Here is a 16,025-nt window from a genome sequence, read left to right as displayed (position 1 = left end):
AAATCTTAAAAAAAAATAAAAAAAGAGAGAGAAAGAGTCATAAATATTGAGAACAAACTAGTGGTCGCCAAAGGGGAGGGAGTAGAGGGAAAGGTGAATAGATGAAGGGGATTAAGAGGTACAAACTTGGGGGATCCCTGGGTGGCTCAGTAGTTTAGTGTCTGCCTTTGGCTCAGGGTGTGATCCTGGAGTCCCGGGGATTGAGTCCCGCGTCGGGCTCCCTGCATGGAGCCTGCTCCTCCCTCTGCCTGTCTCTCTCTCTCTCTCTCTGTGTCTCTCATTAATAAATTAAAAAAAATCTTAAAAAAAAAGAGGTACAAACTTTTAGTTCAAGGACAAGTCATGGAGACGAAATGCACAGCATGAGGAATATATACCACAATATGTAGTAATATTGTCATCTTTGGTGACAATGGCAGGCATTTCATGATGCATATAACCGTCCAATCACTACGTTATGTGCCTGGAACTAACACAATATTGTACGTCCACTACACTTCAATCAAAAATTCAAAAAGGAAGGAAATCTTGACGCGTGCTAAGACACGGACGAACCTTGAAGACATGATGCTAAGTGGAATAAACCGGGAACGAAAGGACAAATACCGAATCATTGCTCTTCTACGAGGTACTCAGAGTAGTCAAGTTGACAGAGGCAGAAAATATAATGCTGGTTGACAGGGTTGGGGGAAGGAGGGCGGAGGGAACCGTTGTTTAAAGGGGACAGAATTTCAGTTTGGGAAGAGGAAGGAGTTCTGGTGATGGATGGTGGCGATGGTTTCACAATATGAAGGTATTAAATGCCACTGAGTGGTGCACTTAAAAATGGTTAAGATGGTAAATGTTATGATACACATATTTTACCACACACGCACACACAATCCAAACACTGATCATTGCTCACAAAGGTCTTGTGACTCAGTTTTTGTGAGTCACCTCTTAAGCTTTTTCTTTTAAAGATTTTATTTATTCATGAGAGAGACAGAGAGAGACAGAGGCACAGGCACAGGCAGAGGGAGAAGCAGGCTCCACGCGGGGAGCCGGACGTGGGATTTGATCCCGGGTCTCCAGGATCACACCCTAGGCTGAAGGTGGTGCTAAACTGCTGGGCCAAAAAACAAAACAAAACAAAACAAAAACAAACCACTGGGCCCCCCGGGTTACCCCCTTAAACTCCCTTTGTACCATTGGCACACATAGCTTCAGGGCCTTTGCAAAGGCCATTGCCCTTGCAGGGGGACCAGTCAGAGGAGCCTTTCCTGGCTACCTTGACTCAAAGAGCTCCCGGATTATTCCCTGGCCCACCACCCTGCATTCTTTTTTTTTCTTCTTCTTCTTTTTCCTCTAATTTTTCAGAGCACTTATTTCCTGCAAGTATTTGTTTTCTGCCTTTCCCATTAAAAAAGTAAGCTGTAGGGGTGCCTGGTGGCTCAGCTGGTTGAGCGTCTGCTTTCGGCTCAGGTCATGATCCTGGGGTCCTGGGATGGGGCTCCACATCGGGCTCCTTGCTCAGCGGGGAGCCTGCCTCTCCCTCCCCCCTCTGCTCCTGTTCTCTCTCACTATCTCTCTTTCTCTCTCAGGTAATAAATAAAATATTTTTAAAAAGGAAAAGTAAGCTCTAAGAAGATGGAGACCTTGCCCAACCTGTTCACTGCTGTACCCCCATGGCCTGGCACAGGGTGTGCTACCTGGGAGGTAACTAAGAAAAATACTTATTAAGCAAATCAGAGAATGCCTGGCTTTGTTTACTCTTCTCTTGTGGGCTGTCCCACTCTTCTCAGCTTCTGAAAAATCTAGAAAACAACAACAGAAAGCCTTTCTTGTAATCAGGACTTCCTCATTCATCCTTCCTGTTTTGTTTGTTTGTATTCTATTTTCATGCCCATCTGTGTTCTATCCAGCCTTGAGTCTAGCTGCAACGGGGAAATTTTTCTTGATTAATCCATTTGGAAGGATAAAAGGAGAAATAAGCAAGTACGACACCCCTTGGGGGCACACTGCAAGTCACCGGTCCAGAAAGAACAGGGGGACACGGGGCCATATCTTCAGACCTGATTAGAATCAAGATTCATTGTCGGCCGCTTTCCATTTCCAGGTGGAAGCAGTAGAGCAGCAGACAAAATTAACAGGTGGAAGCGGAATTTCTCTACGGGCAGGAACAGAAGAAAACGGCGACGTGGAAACGTCCCCGGAGAATCCAGGACACAGAGTTCCTATAGAGAGGCCTTCTGGTATCATAAACCAGCACAGAGGTAGGAGACAGAGGTGACAAAGCGACTTTACCGGTTGAGAAACACACTGGAAGTTGTGATCCAGCTACAATTGGAGGTTTTGAAACGACTCCCGACCTGCAGGACTTGGGAGTCTCGGAGGCCCTGAGAGGCCCGGCTGCTCCACTTCCGCGCAGCAAGGGGGGATGGAAGTGGGGGGAAGCCTGAGCTAGTCCAAAGTGCTCTCCAAACGCCTCCGCCCCAGCTGTCACCATGTGTTTCCCCGACGGCGGGGCTCCCCTTCCTACTGTACCCCGCGCTGGCCAACGCCAACTCCTCACTCCTCTCTCTCGGGGCTTGCTCACGTCCTAAGGCTCCCGGCCCTGGTGTGTCTGATGACCTCCCATCCATCTAGCAAATCCCCACGGGGTGGAGGCCTAGGTTATCTCCTCCTCAAGCCTCCCCAAGGGGCGGGACAGGGCTTTCCGCACAGGGGTGCCCTGTTGGGGGCACGGCGCACCCATGGGCCTCCAGGGCCGCTTTCAAGAAGCCTGCGGAGTGTGCCAGACCCGAGCAGACCTGGAAGGAAATCCGTGCCCGGGCTTCGGACTCCAAAGTGGGGAAGAAACAGCTCCCCGGCCTGGCACCAGGCCCCGGCGCCCCCAGCCCGGTGTCACACGCGTGTACCTGCGGGCGGCCCCAGGGGAGGGCAGGAGGCCACGGTCGCCGTGTTTCTGCAGAGACACGGGCCTGGTCCGTGCACGTGACCCGAGCCCGTTGATCTGATCAAGCCGTCGGGCAGGCGGGAAACTCTATCCTGCCGTGGACCGTGGAGATTTCTGAGCACAGATCTGAGGTTTTCCCTTTTCCCCACTGACCTGAACGCTGCTGCCAGTGTCTCTGGAGCCCGAGAGCCCGCAGGGGGTGGGGGGGTGGGGGGGTCGTTATCGGAGGGTCTGTAAATCGCCTGGTGTTACACGCGGCCCTGCGCACACTGACGTGGCGACCGTCCGCTCCTCTCTGGGGGACTCAGCTCTTAACAGGTTCTCACGGAGGCCAGGGTGCAAAGGAAAAAGAAAACAACTGCTTTACGTTTTGCAGGCGGGGGATTCCGGGTTCCTGGACCGGGCTCTAAGACAGCCAGAGAGAATGGGAGCGCGTGTCCGGTGGCCCGACCGGGGGACAGGCCCTTCGGAGAAGCCCGCCCACCGGGCACACAGTGCCATGCCCGAGCTGCCCGTGCCAGCCCGCCGGTATGTCACTTGCGCTGCCTGGTGGGAAGAGCTGTCCCTTGCGGATGCACAAAATTCTGGACGGCAACTTCCACCGCATGTGATTCAAGGCAAGCGGCCTCTGCAGGATGGGTGGGCAAGGCCTGGGAGAGAAGGGTCTCCAGAGATCCCAGTTTGAGAGGAGGGGCAGGTGATACACTTGCTCTCGGTGCAGCCATCCCATTGCAACTGAGATTCCCTGCAGGACCCCCCGACGCCCCCCCATCTCGGCTAAAGTCTTCGTTCCTTCCTCCAGGAAGACCAATCCCCAGCTCCTTGTCCGCTAGGCCCTACCATTGCACCCCTGATACCCGTCTGCCCTTGCTTTTGTTAAGGGCTGCTGCTGGGTGTCTGTCCTCCCCGGGGAAATGCGAACACCGAACACCCGGAAGAGTGCTCACACTCAGCTCCTCCTCCCCCTGCCTCCCTCCTTTCCCCCTCCCTCCGCCCCCCCCCCCCCCATTCCGTTTGTTGGCATCAGCCTTACTCTAGGGCAGGAGGGAGACTGGGCAACAAGGCAAGGAGAGAACAGAAAACCCGAGTGGCCCCAGGGTGTACCCTGGGCCGTGTGGGATCAGTTCCTGCCCAGGAGAAGAGGCCCTGGGGGCCAAGCCAGGGGAGCCACAGATGCCAAGTGCTGCAGGGGGAGACGCCAAGCCTAATGAGGACACACTGGTCCCACAGCCCCCGTCCTCGTGCCGGCCCCTCATCCCACTCTCAGGTGACTCTTAAGACCTTCCTCTCTGGAGTGGGGGGTCCCCTGCCTCCCTTCCTGACGCTGACCCTCCCCCAAAGCTGCCATCCCTTCTAAGACAAGGTCATTCTCCAGCTTAAACACCAGTCAATGAGACGACGCCTTGTTCTTTTGTCCCAAACAAATACTTTTAGCCCAGCACGAATTTCAATTCAACATCGTTTTAGTGTCATTTCCTACAAGAGGCCTAAGCTTCAGGCACATCAAACCTCTGAATTTTTCACAGCCACACCTACGTCCCCAGGACTCTGCTTATGCCATTCCCTCGGAGATGACACCCTGGGGCGCGTTGCTCCCACACAAAGAATATCCTGCAGCTACTGCCTATGGAGCTCGACTCGTGCTAAGTTCCCTGTGGCGCCTGAATGATCTCACTTATCCCCCTTCTCTGATCCCTGGACCCGCACGTGAGGGAGTCGGTCCTCTTCATCTTTGGAAAAGGAAACTGAAGATCAGAGAGGGTAAGCATCTTGCCCAAGGTCACAGAGCTGGGAAGCGTCAGAGCTAGGATCTGAATTCCTCAGGTCCGGGCTCTTTCATGTTTGCTGGGGGTGTGCTCTGGGCCACACGGCTGTGACTGGTGTTGCAAGCGGCCTCTGACCTACGTGGGTTGTTGGCCTTCTCCGGGCAGGTCCGTCCCATTTGTCAGCGTATCCCCCATGCCGAGGTCAATGCCAGTGTATCCCCCATGACCCCGAGGTCAATGCCAGGCAGCCTACTCAGTCGATGTTAGTGGCATTTCCTTAAAGGGTGGAAGTCTGGGCAGCGACCTCACTTACCTCTCACCAACTACGCAAAGAGGGCCTGGGGGGTAGATTCTTTCAAGAGTAGAAGAGTGGTCCAGCAGGGGGGAGGCCCGTCTCCACCCACTGCCCTGACTTCTTTGCCCAGCGTTTCTGGCTTGGGGTTGGGCTTGGCAGCTCTAAGGGTCTTAGAAGTCAGAAATGCAGAGCTTTCGGAGCTCACAGGCCGAGGCGGGGATACAATTCAGGCTCTGGGAATGTGGTCTACCGCCTGCCCCCGCCCCTGCCTTCCTCCCCATCACCTGCACCTGCCTTCGCCGGCTCCTGGCGTTCCTGGTGAGCAGGGGTGCCAGGAAGTGGGTGTGAGGCTCGCTGCTCCCCCAGAGAGCCCGCCCTCTCCCAGAGGCCGGGGGGCACACGGGCCCCCTCCGCAGGGCCCCCTCCAACCTCACCATCAGTGCTGGCGTCATCCACCAGTATGATCTCCTTCAGCAGGATGGCAGGGGTGGTGTGTAGGACGCTGTACACCGTTCGCAGCAGCGTGGACCAGGCCTCGTTGTGAAACACAATGACGACGCTGGTGGTGGGCAGCGGAGGGCAGCGGCGGAACTTCTGGTCGACACATCTGGAAGGATGCAAACGTACAGGTGGCTCTCCAGGTGCCTGGGGGCTCCAGGGGCGGCGAGGCTCGCCCACAGGTTGCCACAACCATCCTCTGCTCTCTGCTGCCCACGCCTGCCTCGCTCTGGCTTCCCACCTACCTGGGCCTCTGCACAGGTCCTGGGGACCTGCTCCATGTGCCCCCCGTGGCCGGCTCAGTGCCCCCCCACTTCCCTCATCTGCTCTGCATGTTCCCAGGGCTGCCTCCCTCCCTTCCTCAGTCATGTGCCTCCTGCATCAAGGGTCATCCAGTCCCAAGGTCCCCGAGGAGGAAGTAATAAAGGGCAAATTTGACATCTGGGAAAAGTGACCACAATTTCCTTAGTCGAGGAGAGAAAAAGGCTCTTTTCTTGACAATTTACAGTGCTTCTCTAACACATTCCTCACGAATTCCCTGTAACCCGATGCTACCATCACACACAATTTCCTGCGACCTTTTCTCTGTCATCGTCTACGCAGCTATGCTGGCCATGTCCACGCCGCCACGCTCTTGACGCTCCACCTTGGCCAGGGGGGAGAGAGCATGAGTCGCAGACCTCAGGGAATCATGGGGCCTGACACCTTCCTACCATCCCTCTGCCATCAGAGAGACCTCTTATGGATCCTCCAGAAGGGACCCCCAGCTTCCTCACTGGCTGCCCTCATGCCCGATGCCCCCCAGGAGCTCCTGAGAATCCGAGAGGCCCCACCCTCCAGGGCTCCCATCCTTGGCCCTTGGGTTCACGGCCCTACGGAAGGAATCATGAGCTCGGGGAAGGGGGTGACCATCCATGTGAGGAAAGGCCAGAAAGGGTGGAACTCTGGAGTTGGGAAAGACAAATCCCTGAGGACACACCGAGGACAGGGGCAGCACAGCACGGCCGGCCTCGGGGTGAGGTGGCTCAGACGTCCGGGTGCTGGTTCGCGGCCCAAGAGAGTAAGGACGAAGGGCTTCAAATAGAGGCGGGATGAACTCGTGCTCCTGTGGGAGCTCCTTTTTGAGGAGCCTGGGAGCGTGGGGATAGTCCTGGCCTTCCAGGCCGTTGTCAGGAAATGTCTCTTGCTCAGCAGCTCAGCAGCAGAGTCCCACAGGCTCCGCGGAGGGCAAGGCCTCCCAGGTGCCCTCCTGCCAGGGCCTGCTCCCAAGCCCTGAGCTCCTCCTTCTGTATCCTGTCACCTTCACAAGCATAGTTTCATAATTTGTCATTTTACTGTCACAGTCTCCCTGGGCCCCGGGCCTGACCATGACACCAACCCCGAGGATAAGGTCAGGCAAAGAAGGGAGGGCTTAGAGCAAAGCCCTGCCGTATCCTAAAATGAGCATCAGCTCTTTACCTGGCACTTGGCCCATGGCCATGACCATAGCACCCCCTCTTTGGCAGAGCCCTGGCCTCACCCCAGGACGCGGGGGCTACTTACTCGGGGGGTCGGGTGTCTGGCCCCAGCGCCCTCTGCAGGGAGATCCGATCGCTGGCAAAGGCATTGAAGCAGTGCTTCTTATAGCCTTCTTCCTTCTCCTGGGTCTCCTGGTGGGTCCACTTGTCCTTCTGGAATGCCTTCCCATCTGCCCCAGGGCTGTTGGGATCCTGTGGTGGCCGTTCCCAGAAGGGCTTCAGCTCAGCTGGCGTATAGAAGCCAGGAAGACATGACTGGTTTGTGGAGACCGAGGTCTCCTGGGGCTCCGGAGCCCTGATCTGGAGCTTGGGCATCGAATCTCTAAGGTTGTTCACGGCTCCCAGCATGAGGTCCAGGACGTGATCTTTCTGGCTCACCAAAGACCTCAGCCACGGTTTCTCTGTGGCCTGTTCCGTGCTGCTTACATCCCTGTGCAGGATGAAGAGGAAGAGCACAAAGGCACTGCCCACCATGGCCAGGCGCAGGGGCATGTGGCGTCTGCGGAGGAGCCGCATCCTCGGGAGCCGACGGGGACCCTGGCTGGGTCAGCTCTGCGTGCGGGGCCCGGCCTTGGAAGTAGCTTGATGTGTTGTGGTGGTCACGCCTTGGGGCCTCAGCCTGGGAAGGGAAGAGATGAGAGAGAGAAATGAGCCAAGGCAGAGGTGTGGAGGGAGCCAGGGGACTTGAGTTGGGGCTCTGCTGATGAGTGGTGACAACACCTTGGCCCGGTCGCCTAACTTTTCTGTGCCTAAATTTCCTCTATCTGTAAAACAAGGAAACCAGTCTCAGTGTTTCTTTCCTGCTCTAAGATTGTGACACTATGGATCTAGGATTACCCAACGCCGAAACCCTGCATGAAGAGGTTTAATCGACGCAACACTTTGGGAAACAATTTGGCATTATCAAGCAAAATGTAAACTGTACACACCCAGGGGCACCCAGTGGGGCTCAGTTGCTTAAGCCTCTGACTCTTGGTTTTTGGCTCAGGTCCTGATCTCAGGGTCATGAGATCGAGCCTCATGTCAGGCTCCACGCTCAGTGGTGAGTCTGCTTGAGATTCTCTCTCTCTCCCTCTGCCCTTCTCCTTTATCTCTCTCAACTCATAAATAAATAAATCTTTTAAAAAAATTGGTAAGAAGAAGAAAAAAACCGTACACACCCCATGATGCTGCAATTCTATGAGTTTTATACCCCCACTGAACTCCTGCACATATGAGCATATACAGGAAGGTTTCTAGCAGCGCTAACTAAAATGGCAAAAATTGGAAACAATCCCATGTCCATCCACAGAATGAACAAGTATGAAATACCCACAGCACGGAGTCCTCGACAGCAGTGACAAAGAACGAGCCACTTCTACAAGGAGCTAGCTGTGTGGGGTAATTGCTGAGACTAGACAGCAGGTTGCAGAAAGATACATAGAGTACGAATCCATTTATAGAAAATTGGAAAACCTGTAAAACTAATAAATATACTGTTTTTTAAAATAAATATACTGTTTATGAACACAAAAATGATTATGTGGTGGGGCACCTGGGTGGCTCAGTGGGTTAAATGTCTGGCTTCAGCTCAGGTCACGATCCCAGGGTCTTGGGATTGAGTCCTGCATCGGGCTCCCTGCTCAATGGGTAGTCTGCTTCTCCCTCTCCCTCTGTGCACATGCTCTTGCTCTCTCTCAAATAAATAAAATCTTAAAAAAAAAAAAAAAGAATATGTGGCAAAGCTATAAAGAAAAATGAAGGAAAAAAACCCCTGAAGGAATAATAAAACCTAAATTTCTGAAGAGGGAGGAAAATGTATGGGAATAGAGGCACACAATAGATTTGAAAGTATTTTTTCTTAAGTGGATGGTGGTTGCTGGTGGAACTGTTATTCTCTACACCCTTACATATTTCTTCTGTATCTACTCATATTTAATTTATTATTATTTTAAAAATATTTTATTTATTTATTCATGAGAGACAGAGAGAGAGAAAGAGGCAAAGACACAGGCAGAGGGAGAAGCAGGCTCCATGCAGGGAGCCCGACGTGGGACTTGATCCCGGGGCTCCAGGATCAGGCCCTGGGCTGAAGGCGGCGCTAAACCGCTGAGCCACCAGGGCTGCCCTACTCATATTTAATTTAAAAAACCCTAAGTTTCTACAACAACATCTCAGACAGACATGGGATCACATGTTCATCAGCTTCCACCCTCAGGCACATAGTCCCATGGCTCAAAGGATGAGTACTTGCAAAACTTCTGTGGAGAACTCTGGAAGCATAAGGTTCATCGGTTACACGCTAGACGTTGGTGGCAAGAGACCTGGGTACAAATCCCAGTTGTGCCCCTTCTAGTAATAACAGCACCTCCCTTCTGGGGTGTTGTAAGGATTACAGTTCGGTGAAACAATTCATGGAAAAAGTTTAGTAGTCTCTGTACACGGTGAGTTCTCAAAAAGCATCAGTTTCCATGATTAGCATCTACGTGACCCTGAGATAAAGTAGTTCATCTCTCTAAGGCTCAATTTCTTCATTTAAAAGGTGAAGGTAACTGATACCTAATGCACAGGGTTGCAGTGAGAATGAAATCAGAGATAATGCACGCAAAATACTCAGCCGAGTGCCCGGGACATAGTAAGCCCTCAATAAATGCCATCAATTATTTCTACTATCATAACTAATAAATCCCTGCTCAGCTTCCCAGCAATTATCCTTGAGTACCTGGTCCTTGGCCAAAGCCACATTCATCCCCCATGGCATGTCTTGTTTAACGTTAATGCCAGTTGAGCTACTTAATGCTGTTGTTTAAACACACAAGCCCCTTCCTGCCTGCGGAGAGGAGCCTGGTGTCTGGAGTCACTCGGATCTGGGGAACAGGCGTCCGTCATGATCTCAAGAGGCAGCAGGGCCAGACAGGTGGTTTTCTGTTATAACAGCGGATTCAACAGCATCATCAAAATCAAATGAAACGAAATCTCTTTGAGCAACTTTTTGTATCAGCAGTTGTCTGGGAGACGGGAGAGGAAGTGTGTTCGCTCTGCGTTGACTGAATACCTGCTACCTGCCAGGTACTCTGCCCATGGGTGTGTTAAGGGCGAGCTTATGTACTGAATTACGAATATTCAGATTATGACCTGCTGAATCAGGAGGCGCAAGCCACCCGCATGGCATCGCCAGGTAGTTCCGGGGGCCTCTGACGTCCCGTTTTGGGGAAGTGAAACCCATGGGGTCATTCTGACCGAATGCCCAGTTTCAACACACCCACACAAAGGAAGCGGAGGCACAAGATTTATTATTACCTATGGATCTCAGAAGCAAGGGGGCGCAGTGACCGGGTGGGGGGGGCGGAGGGCAGTCCTGGGAGCCGGGCCACCAGCAGGCAGGAGACAGAGATAGACAGCTAAGACCTACACTTAGAGGAGACTGGGACAGAGGTCAGCAACTTTTCTCAGGCTTAACTCTAAGTGGTTATTTTATGTTAAAGATTGATTTGATTTGATTGATTTGAGAGAGCAAGCCAGAGAGGGGGCGTGAGCCTGAGGAGGGGGAGAGGCAGAGGGAGAAGCAGACTCCCTGCCGAGCAGGGAACAGGACTCGGGGCTCGATCCCAGGACCCCGAGATCTTGACCTGAGCCGAAAACAGACGCTTAACGGACTGAGCCACCCAGGTGCCCCCTAGGTGCTTTTTTCTTTTTTTTTAAGATGTTATTTATTCATCCATGAGAGACACAGACAGAGAGGGAGGCAGAGACACAGGCAGAGGGAGAAGCAGGCTCCATGCAGGAAGCCCGACGTGGGACTCGATCCTGGAACTCTAGGATCACGCCCTGGGCCGAAGGCAGGCGCTCAACCGCTAAGCCACGCAGAGGCCCCCTAGGTGGTTATTTTAAAAGGTGCCCCGCTACAAGCAAAGCCAGAACTTTCGGCAGGTATTCTAAACTCAAGTGCTCAACTAAATGTCCAGGCTCTGGATGTGCGTAGGGTTATCATACCGTAAAATGCCGAGGCAGCAGCTCAGAAAAACGAAGCTGTCTTCCTCATCACAATGCAGGAGACAGAGACACACAAACCCACCCTTCAAATTGCATATGGTCAATTGGGAGAGTCAGATTTTCTTGCGTGTGGTTTTTTTTTCTTTTCTTTTTTTTTTTTTAATTGAAGTCTAGTGGAGCTGGGAAGTCAGATTTTACCTGGCGATCACCCAGGGAGTCAGGCAGCCCCGATGCTCCAGGAGGGGAGGCAGGAAACTCAGCAAGTCGGAGAGGGCGGGGTCTGTGAAGGGAGGGAGGGGCCTGGGCTCAGCGCGGACTCCTGGAGGCCTGGCCAGACCAGGTGAGCACATTCCAGGCAGAGGGAAGGGCTCAGACTAAGGCCTGGAGGCAGCAGATGGCTGGGCCAGGCAGGGCTCTGCTGGTAGTTGGGTGGGAGGGAGCGTGGGGTGCAGAGGATAGCTGACGGTGGGCCTGGAGATTGCCCTTGACCTGAGGCATGGGAGCAAGAAAAGATTAGCCAGAGGGATGCCTGGGGGGCTCAGCGGTTGAGCTGCTGCCTTTGGCCCAGGGTGTGATCCTGGGATCCCAGGATCAGTCCCGCATTAGGCTCCCTGCTGGGAGCCTGCTTCTCCCTCTGCCTGTGTCTCTGCCTCTCTGTGTCTCTCCTGAATAAATACACAAAATCTTAAAAAAAAAAAGAAAAGATTAGCGAGCATTACAGGAAAACAGTACGACAGCTGGTGGAGGGTGTCCAGGAGATGGATCTGGTCGACAGCTGATGGCCAGAGGACAGGGCCTGGGGAGGGGGCGGTCAGACCCAGGAAGGTTGGGCTGTGGATGAGGACGGAGCACATGGTGCCAGGAAAACACTCCTGGGTGACGGGATGGGTGAATTTGCCCTAGCTGGGACACAGGGATGCGGAGGGACAGGAGAGAATTGCTCTCCCCAAGGGATTTATTTTATCTTTTATTTATTTTTAGATTTTTTGAATCAAAATTTTTTTTATATGTTTTAAAAGATTTTATTTATTTGAGAGAGAGAAACAGACGGTGACTGAGATAGCACAGGTACAGGAGGAGAGGGAGAAGCAGACTCCTGGCTGAGCAGGGAGCCGGATGCGGGGCTCCATCTCAGGCCCCCGGGATCATGACCTGAGCCGAAGGCAGATGCTCAACTGACGGAGCCACCCAGGCGCCCCGACCCCAAAGGATTTTAAGATCTAGTTGGAGAATAAGAACTGCTAGCACTGGTTCCAGGTAGCACATGTTCCAGGGAGGAGACAGGAGCAGGAAAAAGAGCTTTCACTGAACACCCTTCTGTACTTTGAACCCTGACTACATTACCTATTCAAAAATTAATAAAATTAAAACTTAGTAATAGTACAGACGGTAAGTGCTAAGTTGAGAGAGGCAGGTGTCTCTTTGGGCTTAAAGAAGGCTTCGAGGAGGGAATGGGGATTCAGTGTAGAGGTAGATTTTCGCCCCAGAGGTTGAGCTATGCTGGGCCAGCCCAAAGGGTTGAGCCAGACACTTCCTCAATTCTGGAACTGCCCCAGCTAAGCACAAACAACAGGGCCCGAAAAGTGGGGAAGTGTTTGCCAGGGCAGTGTCGAACCCCCCTGCACCTTCCCTGATGCTTCCTGTCTACCTTCCCACTCCAACAAGAAAGAGGGAGCACAGTGGGAAACAAAGACCTGGTAACAGCTTAGTCACCAGCTGCTTCCAGGTGCTCAAGACTCACCTCCGCTAGGATGGCCTCCCTGATTGGTTCACTCAGAATCACCCAGGTCACTCCAATTCCCTCGTCCTGGCATTGCCTCGTGGTCCTTTGCAGTGGGCTTCACCTTTGCTCCTTTTATTTCCCCTGGGGAGAGAGAGACGTAGGGTTAAACTGAGTCCTTCCCAGGCGTCTGCTCTCTCAATCCAGCCTGCCTGTCTAAGCCTTGCTCTTTGGAGTCTGCAGTTCCTCAAGGTACTAACCACATCCTGAAATGAAACGAGACACCTGTGATTAGCCGTGGCAGTAGGGACTAGGTCTCTGTTTGCTCAGCATGTGGGCCATAGGCAAGAGTCCGGGAGAAGGGACAAGGGACGCAGGATGGGATGGAAGCCAGAAGACTTTGGGATTAAGGACTCCTGACCTCTGCATGGGAGATTCCCAGAAGTGTGGTTAGCAAGGGTGGGGAGTCAGCCCTCCACCAGCCTGGAAAAGGAGCAGCCCCTACCGTAGGTGGTAGTACGTGGTCAAGTTCACAGGGTCCTCCGCCCAATGTCGTGTACAGCTCCCCCACCCGGCCTCCAGGACCTCGGGCAAACGTGTGCATGGCCCTCATCCACTCCCCTCCTGCTACTGCTGAGCATTCATTCCCGACTCTTTTTCCTCCAGCCACCCTTGGGATTGCCCCATATGGAACCACCTTGGGTTCGGTACCAAGAGGACACCAGCAAACCTCTTGTTCCAGGAAGCTTTCCTAGATTGAACAAATGGGACCTGCTTCTCCGGCCCCACGAGCCAGAGCACAAACTTATGTTCTCTCACTGAGGTTTCACCCAGCCCAGCGTCTCTCCAACCACTGATTACAACCCATTGTGGGATTGTGGAATAAATTTAAAGTGCTCCAAATCAGCATGAAAAACTTTCTTTAAAAGATCAGAATAGAATAGAACAAAAAAGAAAATACCAAAGTGTATCGCAGGCGTACGGGTAAGTATTGTTCTGCTGAAATATCAGGTCAGTTATTACATATACGTACGTAGAGCATAAGACCAAAAGTCGTAGCAGTTTCAAGCTTTAACAACTTCAGAAGTGTAAATGCTACAGACTTTAAAACATCATCTGAAAGTCTTATTAAGACTTCTTTTACCTGACTTTTATGAATTCTGAATAACAAATTTTTATTTTAATGCTTGTCCTCGCTCAGTGGAGATGATAAACATATCGTGATATACAATTAACATGAAAATTTCGTTATTTAAAATTCATAAAACTTGGGACACCTGGGTGGCTCGGTGGTTGAGTGTCTGCCTTTGGCTCAGGTTGTGATCCTGGGATCTTGGGATCAAGTCCTGCAACAGGCTCCCCTCTTGGAGCCTACTTCTCCCTCTGCTTAGGTCTCTGCCTCTCTCTCTGTCTTTTGTGAATAAATAAATAAAATCTTTAAAAACAAATAAATAAACTTCGAAGTCTGAAAGCCAGTGATGCAGTGCAGTCCCTCCCCTTTATATCCCCGCCTCCTTCCAGAAGCCCCCTGGGATCTCCCAGCAGAATTCATGTCTCTCCTGTCCGGCCCCTTCTGTGTCTGGGCTTCCCTGCAGGTGTGTCCGAGGAGTCTGTTCTCTCTCTTACACGGTTGGGACCACCTGGCCAGAGGGGCAGCTCGTTCTCACCTTCTCTATCACTTGCAAAATCTCGCCCAAGTTTTTCAGGGAAGAGCTATTCCATGAACTCTTGTTAAATGAGATGAGGCCCGAGGGGCGAGAGCGAGCTGTCCCGGGCTCCAAGGGTATGCCCTGGCTTTACTGGACAAGATCTTGAACGCGCTTACACACAGCAAGCTCCGGGGTTGCACGATATTCTGTTGTTCGTGCATCAACGCGCCACTCTGGGTCTGTGAGTCCAGCGCCCTCCCCTTACGGGAGAGGCCGGGGTGGTTAGGTGACTTCTCTAGTATCGCAGGGCTAGTGGCTCTTGGTGATGGGGGAGCAGAAGGCAAGCTGGGCACGAAGCACCAGTGGACACCCCGCAGAGCCCTGGCCCCCCACTCCTGGGTGGGGTGTGTGTGTCATACCTATATTCCAGAATTACATCATTAGGAGTAGATGCCAGTCTCCCGACTCCCAGGCCACTGCTCTGTCCCCACACTCTTACCTCCCTCTTGGAGGTCCCCGGGGAGGGCCTGAGGACTGGGTTAGGCTCTTGAGAGTCTTCCCAAATCTCCCCGCCACCACCCACCACTCCACTGTCATACAGCCCCCTCCCCGCCCCGCCCCGGCCCTCCCCCAAATCCTATCTAGGACGACAGACGCTCTAACAGTGACAAAATTATAACAGTGACAAAATTATAAGTCGCAGGCGAAGTTTCAGCTCTTGTGAAAACCAGAGTCAGCCACCGAGAACACGCCCTTGCTGGCCAGGTGGCCTTTTTTGTAACAATGTTTCTTTCTGTTTATCAGCTAAGCTGCTCACCTCCGGGGACGTGGCAGCCAGGAAGGAAGCAGTCGACACCACCACAGGGATGTTTGCTCAAGTTACTCAGACTACGGCTCAATTACAGGTTCTTCCAAAAGTGATGACTGTCGCCATTCTCACCCAGGGCGCAGGTGTGCGGAGCCAGACATCATGTTGGGAAGGGGACAGGTCGATTTCAAAGCTGCTGGTGGGGGAGGGCACCCAGAGGCCCTCTGGGGCCAGAGGAGTCTTTCTTTGTCACCAGCACTTCTGCATCACACACAACACTCATTTCACTTCCTCTGTTCTAGTGAGTAGCAAATTCTCTCCTGCAAACCCCTCCCTCCTCCCACCCTCTGACCCTTTTGATTACAGAATGCTGGGAGATTTTCACTTTCCCCTTAATTACACCTTCAAGACCTTTCAGCTTTCCACCAAGACTCAGGCTGCCGTCCTGCGGCGTTTTCCCAGAAAGATGCACTGAAAAGTTATTTCTGTAGCCAGTCTCTCAAGTTATCCCCCCGGGGTATCTAGGTTCATTTTGTCTGCTGAACAATCTAGTAATCCTAGGTTACCCAAACACGGATATTCCACGGAAAAACTCAACCCAAATTTGCTCACAGGTGTACCTACAACAGGGCAGGCCACGCGGCCGGGAAATGTCTGGTAATTTCTTCCAAGGCTGCGAAAGCCACTGAAAATCAAAATAATACGGCCCGGCCCGAGCAGAGTTCGGAGCTCCCAGGGCTTTCACTGGAGGACCTCCAGGCCCGCCGGGCGGGGCGGGGATGTGCAACTGTTCTAGAAGGCAGCCTGGAACCTGCGGCTCCTCCGTTGGGGGGGGGGGGGGAGGAGGGGGGGCCAGCCCCAAGGG

General features: G+C 52.9%; 1 protein-coding gene across 7 annotated transcripts in view; it reads right to left on the bottom strand.

The window, feature by feature from the left end:
- GALNT6 (polypeptide N-acetylgalactosaminyltransferase 6) overlaps positions 1–16,025 on the bottom strand; it is a 36,420-nt gene that overhangs the window by 16,978 nt on the left and 3,417 nt on the right. For 2 of the 7 annotated variants that reach the window (XM_072765263.1, XM_072765264.1), the window contains exons 2-5: positions 15,170–15,421; positions 12,725–12,847; positions 7,037–7,630; positions 5,431–5,603 (exon numbers count right to left, since the gene is read on the bottom strand). In XM_072765263.1, coding sequence (XP_072621364.1) covers positions 5,431–5,603; positions 7,037–7,527 — 664 coding nt within the window. In that variant the 5' untranslated portion in view covers positions 7,528–7,630; positions 12,725–12,847; positions 15,170–15,421. Of the gene's footprint in view, positions 1–5,430; positions 5,604–7,036; positions 7,631–11,181; positions 11,264–12,724; positions 12,863–15,169; positions 15,483–16,025 lie in introns of those variants that run through there. The other 5 variants (XM_072765267.1, XM_072765266.1, XM_026000360.2 and 2 more) reach the window with 5 other exon arrangements.

Source organism: Vulpes vulpes, chromosome 8, assembly GCF_048418805.1.
Source record: "Vulpes vulpes isolate BD-2025 chromosome 8, VulVul3, whole genome shotgun sequence".
NCBI lineage: Eukaryota > Metazoa > Chordata > Mammalia > Carnivora > Canidae > Vulpes > Vulpes vulpes.
Note: the sequence above shows the minus strand (reverse complement) of the source record. Positions and strands in the feature narration are given on the sequence as shown.